An 8,520-nucleotide genomic window follows, 5' to 3' on the forward strand; every position below is an offset into this window, starting at 1 on the left:
TACGTTCAACTGTGGAACACTTGAAACTTCGACCCCCGACCCACAATGACCAACCATCAGCGACAATGGTGTGCGGACCTTGAAGGGAATATTTTATATGATATCTTGCAACCAGTCAGTACAAATATGTAGACTCAGAACGTGTCAGTAGTCTCTTCTATATCAACACGATCTACTCAGTTGTTGTTCTTGTGTTCACGTCAGCGGTGTGTTGAGAGTACAAAGAGAAATTCACAAACGTCAACCCTGTTGTTTAGGAATATACAAACGTATGTACATATTCAGCACTCTATGGTTCAACAGTTGGGGAAATATCTATTGATACTTAATGTGCAGTAAACACTTGAAAACTGTTTGAAACGGAGACATCTTGAACACTTCACAACTGTCATACCCGTGAAGAGTGTGTATATAACCACAACCAAAGGTGTTTGCATTCAGACTTCCAACCATGAAGCTAACGCTGTATGTTGCTACCATCGTCCTGGTTGGGACAACCAGAGGTATGTGTTCATATGTTCGCGCTTAGATGATCGATTCTCTAGTTTTCCTAAAGAACACGACAGTCTCTAAGACAACAGGCCTTTGTGATCATATCATATCATTCGTTAAAACTGACCCAGCCTGTAAGGGCTAATGAATCTGCAGGTATGTCTATCACACGAATGACTTCAAGAAACCATGTTGTTTTGACAGTGCTGTCCATCGTCTTTATATACACAGTCATGTTGTTTTATCACTTGTGTGTTGATACGATGTGAACAGTCATTTTGTTTTATCATTTATGTCTAGATACGATCTGACCAGTCATGTTGTTTTGTCAATTGTGTCTAGATATGATGTGAACAACCATGTTGGTTTACAGCTGTGTCAAGATAATGATGTGAACAGTCATGTTGTTTTATCAGCTGTGTCTAGATAGGAAATGAATAGTCATGTTGTTTTATCAGCTGTGTCTAGATAGGAAATGAATAGTCATGTTGTTTTATCAACTGTGTCTAGATAGGAAATGAATAGTCATGTTGCTTTATCAGCTGTGTCTAGATAGGAAATGAATAGTCATGTTGTTTTATCAGCTGTGTCTAGATAGGAAATGAATAGTCATGTTGTTTTATCAGCTGTGTCTAGATAGGAAATGAATAGTCATGTTGTTTTATCAGTTGTTTCTAAGTACGATCTGAACAATCATGTTGTTTTTTTTGAGTTGGTTCTAAACACCCTCTGAAAAATCATTTTGTTTTAACAGTTGTGTCTACATATGATCTAAACAATCATGCCGTTTTATCAGTGTTGTCAAGATACGAAATTAACAGTCATGTTGTTTGATCAGTTGTGTCTAGATATAAGCTGAACAATCATTTTGTTTTATCAGCTGGGTCTACATACGGTCTGAGCAATCATGTTGTTTTATGAGTTGTCTCTAGATACGATCTCACCAGTCATGTTGATTTGTCAATTCTATCTAGATACGATATGAACAGTCAGGTTGTTTTATCAGTTGTGAGTAGTATCTAGATACTTTATGAACAATCATGTAGTTTTATCATTTGGGTCAAGATACGATATGAACAGTCATGTTGTTTTCTCAATTGTGTCTAGATACGACATACATTGTCATGTTCTCCTATCAGTTGTGTCTAGATAAGATGTGAACAATAACGTTGTTTTCTCAGTTGAGTGTAGATACAATATGAACAGTCATGTTGTTTTATCAGTTGTGTCTAGATGTCATCTGAACAATCATGTTGTTTTATCCGTTCTGTCGAGATACGATATGAACAGTCATGCTGTTTTATCAGTAGTGTCTATATACATTATGAAGAGTCATGTTATTTTATCTGTTGTGTTTAGAGACGATCTGAACAACCATTTTGTTGTATCAGTTTTGTGTGGAGACGATATGACCAATGAGTTTCTTTTATCAGTCGTGTGTAGATACGATATGAACTATCATGTTCTTTGATCCGATGTGTCTAGATACAGTATGAAGTATGAAAAATCGTGTCAAAATGTTGTGTCTATATACGATATAATGAGTCACTTTTTATGAGTTGGGTCTAGATACGATGTGAACAGTGATGTTTTTTTCATCAGCTGGGTCTAGATGCGTTATAAAAGAGTCATGTTGTTTTGTAAGTTCTGTATAGATACGATGTGAAGCATCATGTTGTTCTATCAGTTGTGTCCAGAGACGATATAATGCATCATCTTCTTTTATCACTTATGTCTAAATGCGAGCTAAACAATCACGTTGTTTTTTCACTTCTGTCTAGATACGATCCGATCAATAACGTTGTTTATCAGTTTCGTCTAGATACGATATGAACAGTCATGTTGTTTTATCAGTCTTTTGCAGATTCGATATGAACAGTCATCTTGTTGTGTCTGGATATGACATGAATAATCATGTTGTTTTATCAGTTGTGTCTAAATGTGAGCTAAACAATCACGTTTTTATCTCAGTTGGGTGTAGATACCAAATGAACAGTCACATTGTTTTATCATTTGTGTCTAGATACAATATGAACATTTATGTTGTTTTATCAGTTGTGTGTAGATACGATCTGAACAACAATATTGTTTTATCATTTTGTTCTAGATACGATATGAACAGTCATCTTGTTTTATCAGTTGTGTCTAGATACGACCTGAAGAATAACGTTATTTTCTCAGTTGGGTGTAGATACTATATGAACAATCATGTTGTTTTATCATTTGTGTCTAGATACGATATGAACATTTATGTTGTTTTATCAGTTGTGTGTAGATACGATCTGAACAACAATATTGTTTTATCATTTTGTTCTAGATACGATATGAACAGTCATCTTGTTTTATCAGTTGTGTCTAGATACGACCTGAAGAATAACGTTATTTTCTCAGTTGGGTGTAGATACTATATGAACAATCATGTTGTTTTATCAGTTGTGTCTAGATACGATATGAAGAGTCATGTTTTTTTATCAGTTATGTCTAGATACGATAGAAACAGTCTTGTTGTATTATCAGTGGTGTGTAGATACGATACGAACAGTGATGTTGTTGTATCATTTGTGACGATTTGAACCGTCATATTGTTTCATCAGTTGTGTCTAGATACGATATGAACAATCATGCTGTTTTTCAGTTGTCTAGATATGATATGAACAATCATATTTTTAGTGAATAACGTCCACCTGCGATATGAATAATCACGTTGTTGTGTCAGTTGTGTCGAAAATAAAGAAGGGAGTTCCTACACTGGGTATTATTTGTTTCGTTTGACACAGCTGCTGCCCTGAATCCGAACAATGCGGACTGTCCCGCGGACCGGAGGTTCCTGCATGACCTGAAGTCACTGTTGAGGATACACCTGGGAGAGAAGATTATACCGCCTGAAACTGACTCTTCACAATGGACCAGAACGGGTAAACGATTAAGTTAACCTTACAATGTTATACTGAATTCACCTGTGAAAAAAAGATTACACTTGATGCTTGTGGTAAGAGGCGATTAACAGGGGGTCAGGCTCGCTGACTTGGAAGACGCACGTCGAGGCTCATGCTGGTGAACCCCTGGATTGTGTTGTCCACACTCGATTATTTACAAACCGCCGACATGTATCTGGAATGTTGTTGAATAGGGCGTAAACTAACTCACTCACTTGTACTCCATTACCATCTGATATTTTCTTTGATATTTGTTTCACTTGGAGTAGGAGGAGCGACATTCACACGATGGGGAAAGACAACATGTCCCAAAGGAAATGATGTCGTATACAAAGGTACGTAGAAGTGGTGAAATCCTGTTTACATATATGCATAAGTCTTGATTTGTTTACTAGAAACGTTGATTGCAGCTTTCTGAATATATATGTGATGGAGACAAAAAGGCCTTCACCAATAGGGGACACACCCGGTCGTGCACGTAAGACATGTCACAAACACATGTACAGACAGGTCAACATAAAGCCAGCATTAGAATTGTTTCGGGCATCATTTTGGGCTCTGATGCGTCAAACGTGCAAATATCTACAAAGTGTCTGTCATAAAACGCTTTGGAAGCTGTATTGAGACCTTGAATGATGTAGTCTTGATGAATGAGCTTTTGTGTATGCTGTTGTGGCTCACGTCAATTTCAAGTGTGAATAGGTTGAAAATGCAGTTGTGCTCCCGTGTTTGAATCATTAGGTTGTGTACCAGATATGCTGATCTTATTCCCAACACCCGGTCTCAGACTCTTCAGTGATACTTTCCTTCAGTTGTTACCGTTTTGTACACCGTTCCGATGTGGAATTTATTTAGCCTCTTTTGTTGATGTTCAGTCAGTGTTCATCCTCATCATTATCATCGTCATCATCAATATTCTTAATTATGTACAGAATTCGAAGGGCACCCGTACAATATCAATTATGGTTGGACTAATTTCAGGTTATGCCGGTGGAAGCCATTATCAGGCAAAAGGGGGTCCGGGAACAACGCTGTGCCTCCCCGAAACACCCATCTACGAAAAGTACACTAGTGAGGCATCAGACAGTTATATCTATGGCACTGAGTATGAAACAGATAGAGAGGCATCTCCTCTCCATCGGCTGGATGAAGACGATGTCCCGTGTGTGGTGTGCCAGAGTCATCACAAAACAAGTGCCATCATGGTACCTGCCAGGAACGAGTGTTTTGCTGGATGGCACCTGGAATACAAGGGCTATCTGTTTGGCGGCTCTACTGCACACACTGGTTCTAGTGATAATGTCTGTGTAGATAGTGAAGCAGAGGTTATCCCTGGGGGTAAAACAAACACAAACGGCCATCTCTTGTATATGATCGACGCCAAATGTGGTGCCCTGCCCTGTCCACCTTATGTCGATGGCTGGGAGTTGACATGTGCCCTTTGCACTAAATAGAAATATTGTAAACAAGCTGTGTGTTATCTCAAATTTTGTATAAGTCTGTGTATTGAGAGAAATGTTTCAGTATTGGCCATGACTGTCGCACATGCAGATTAGATTCAACGCTATACGCGCTTCATAATATTTCGAAGACAGTGCAGCCAATCACTTGTTTGTAAATTGTTATCAGAGGGAAACATCATTTGTGAATCAATTTGGGAACATTTCTAATGTGGTATGTATCCATCAGTTCGGATATACAACAGAATCTGTGTGGGTCGAAATGCGTATACTAAAGTAGTGCTAAAAAGAAGGTATGCAGGGTGTTTGACCAAACATGAAGAGAAAAGAATAACATACATAAATTAACATCTAGTATATTTTAAAACATAGTTCAGTTTTACAGCAAATGTACACAATTTCATTTCATGACACATCGAAAGTACCGTTAGACTGACACTGGAGAACGTGGTATGGTTTTCTCCACAATGTCATCATATGTTGAATCAATAGTAAGTGTGTCCACTATTGGCATCAGTACACATCAAAACTCGTCGACTCATTGAGGATGTAAGCCGACGAAAGACGTTAGGTGTGATTCGTGGTCATTCCCGTGGGAACCATTGTTCCAGCTGTTTAGTCTTCTGATTTGTAGGTAGTCCCATAAGTGTTCTATCGGTTTCATGTCGCAGTAAAGACTGGACAGAGCTAAGCTGTATGCGTTATCGTGTTGGCAGATAATGCCACGTGCTAACTGCTGGAAAACTAGCAAAACTTTATCACTGTATATTCGAGCATTCATATTGTCATTAATAAGCAAAATTCTGGATTCTAGATCGCCGCAGATCCCATCCCTATGAAGGATAGGGTTTGACCGCATTTCGGCGCTAAACCCAAATCCTATTCACACGTCGGTTTTGAAGAGTCAGACGCAGTCCGCGGTAGTAATCGTTGCATCAGTGTGATGACAATTGCTCTGATGCAGCTGAAAGCTCTGGCAATAAACCCCTGGTTCAGCCATTCCCTTAGATCTCCCTCTCTTTCTCTTACGATTTGAATCAAACATGTGTTTTTCACATCTGGGTTGCTGGCATGTCGCGTAGGCTGATTTGTAATGTCAGTATGCATGTGCATTTCGTTGTACATCAGAAAAAGTTGTTTTGCGCTTTTCGCGGGTTTGGTTTGTTCTGGGATGTGTCGGTATGTGTAACATCTCTCAGTATGTGTCGGTATGTGTGACATTTGTGTCGGTATGTGTGAGATCTACTCTGCCGTAGGGTCGAAGTGCTCGAATGCCATTTTCTCCTTGTATACTGTACATCGACTGATACGGTGGCTTAGTGTCGTCGCTGTCGTTGACGACGTTACAAAAGGAATTCTCAGATGAATTGTCCGAATGTGGCGACGTTGTCAGATGTGTTTGACCACTTCAAGGCCTGTCTGACGTATTGGCAGTTTGTCTTAGTCGTTGCAGCAGTCCGATGGCAATTGATCTGATGTAGCTGAAAGTTCTGGCAATGACGAAAAGCTCCTTCTTTAACCATTCCGCTAGCTCTCTCTCTCTCTCTCTCTTATGATTTGAATCAAACATGTTTTTCAAAACTTTGTTGCTGGTGTCTTGCGTGAGCTGATTTGTAATATCAGTGTGTACGTGCATTTCGTGTTACATCCGAAAAAGTTGTTTTCCGATTTTCGCGGGTTTGGTTTGTTCCCGGATGTATCGGTATGTGTAAAATCTCTCAGTATGTGTACGTATGTGTAACATCTACTCTGCGGTAGGGTCGTCGTGCTCTGATACGGTGGCCTAGTGCCGTTGCTGTCGTTGACGTTGACGTTACAAAAAGAATTCTCAAATGAATTGTCCGAATGTGGTGACGTTGTCAGATGTGTTTGACCACTTCAAGGCCTGTCTGACGTATTGACGATGGTTTTCGCGGGTTTCTGAATATCGATGTAGATCCCTATAACACTTAACTAAACAATGATCGATTTTCTAGGAATATCGGAGACGTAGTTGTGAGGAAATATGACCCAACTCAACATATTTCACACCACGGTGTTTGTTGGAATTATTAGCAACAACATCCTGATCATAATTTAGAAGTAGACCATTAAAAGTATGAAAATTACAGACTGTGTGAGGAACGTCTTTCCTCTAACAAAGGTTCATGTATGACATTATCAAAATGCAATTTTCATGTCGATTAAAATCTTTTCCGTTCGAAAATGTTTCAGATCATTGGTGTTTTGGGGGCCAGACCAAAGCGGTTTTTCACATTTTGGACCTTGAGTGGCCAGGTGAATTTAAGGCATAAACTATGTTGAACAAGAGCTCGAATCTCCTATTGAGTCTGACAGTTTGGTTTGTCACGCCCAGATTCGTGGTCTTCCTGACACTGGAGAATATCAACACAGTTCTCTTTGGCTTATCTACAACTCACAGAAATACATACATACAGGCGAGTAATGGGATCGGGTGGTCAGGCTCGCTCACATGTCATCGTGTTCTAATTTTGTAAATCGACGCTCATGCTGTTGATCACTGGAATGTCTGATCCAGAGTGGAATATCTAAAAACAGCTTGAATGTTGCTGAGTACGGCAACCACACGTCAGCATGCCTTAAACGGGTCATCGTTATACATTAAATTCAAAAATAATACTTACAATTTTGTACACATATGTAAACTCAAACATTTTCTTAGGGTTGCACATTGGTTCTGGAATGTTTTATAAGATCATGCTTGACCAAACGCAACCAAAACTGATTTGGAACGGTGTTATCAATCAGGATTGTTATGATGTACGTGAATCTCATGCCGGACGAATATCAGGTACAATGACTGTTTCTCATGAGCAAAGCATTAGTACAGCATGTGACTATAAAAGATCTAAATGAATATCACAATTTCATCCACGATCTTTGAAAGTATAGTACAGGAAAATGGGACGTCTCAACGCTGTCGATCGAAATCAGGCAATTGGATGATTGCACGCTGGCGAATCAGAGAGTGAGGTGGCGAGGATCTTCATCGTTCATCCCATTACATTAACTCGATTGTGGGATCGATTTCGTCAAATAAATCCGACAACTGGCCGTCTAAGATAAGAAAAACCTAGAGTTCCCACACCTGCCCAAGATCGGTAGATCCGGGTAACCCACCTACGTGACTGCCATCGTATCGCATGGGACACAGCACAAGAACAGTTTGGAGCCCGAATAGTGTCCGATCAGACAATCAGGAACCGTCTCCGAGAAGTAGGAATACGTGCCAAAAGTCCAAAAGTTGTCTCCCTCCTAAACGCGACTACATCGACGTCAACGAGTGAGATGGTGTAACACGGCGCTGTCATGGAACCAGACAAACTGGAGGCACATATATGGTTTAGCGATGAATCCCGTTATCTCCTCAGGCAACGTGATGGTAGAGACCGTGTCTACTGACGACGTCATGAACGTTTTGCTCCTGACTGCATCGTGCAGGTGAACAACTTCGATGGCGAGTGTGTTATGGTGTGGAAGAGAATCTCATACACCCACAGATTGGAACTTGTGGTGCTTGTCCAAGGCAATCTGACGGCCAATCGATACATCGACCAGGTTATCCGTCCGCACGTTCTTCACCTTGTTGACTGACAACGGCAGCTCTCCCA

The 8,520-nt window shown here is 40.0% G+C and overlaps 1 protein-coding gene across 1 annotated transcript; it reads left to right on the top strand.

Moving 5' to 3' along the window:
* Positions 1-451: 451 nt before the first annotated feature.
* LOC137273609 (uncharacterized) lies at positions 452-7,094 on the top strand. Its single transcript, XM_067806372.1, has 4 exons — positions 452-503; positions 3,270-3,407; positions 3,695-3,763; positions 4,410-7,094. The coding sequence occupies exons 1-4, from the start codon at positions 452-454 to the stop codon at positions 4,880-4,882; spliced, it is 732 nt and encodes a 243-aa protein (XP_067662473.1). The 3' UTR covers positions 4,883-7,094.
* Positions 7,095-8,520: the final 1,426 nt, after the last annotated feature.

The sequence above is a fragment of the Haliotis asinina genome, chromosome 1 (assembly GCF_037392515.1).
Source record: "Haliotis asinina isolate JCU_RB_2024 chromosome 1, JCU_Hal_asi_v2, whole genome shotgun sequence".
NCBI lineage: Eukaryota > Metazoa > Mollusca > Gastropoda > Lepetellida > Haliotidae > Haliotis > Haliotis asinina.

What these genes read in the sequence shown, in the direction of transcription:
- LOC137273609 (XM_067806372.1), top strand. Translation starts at nt 452, where the DNA reads ATGAAGCTAACGCTGTATGTTGCTACCATCGTCCTGGTTGGGACAACC. An exon ending in TTCACAATGGACCAGAACGG is followed by an intron (nt 3,408 to 3,694) that starts GTAAACGATTAA and finishes TTTCACTTGGAG; the next exon opens with TAGGAGGAGCGACATTCACA. An exon ending in AAATGATGTCGTATACAAAG is followed by an intron (nt 3,764 to 4,409) that starts GTACGTAGAAGT and finishes GACTAATTTCAG; the next exon opens with GTTATGCCGGTGGAAGCCAT.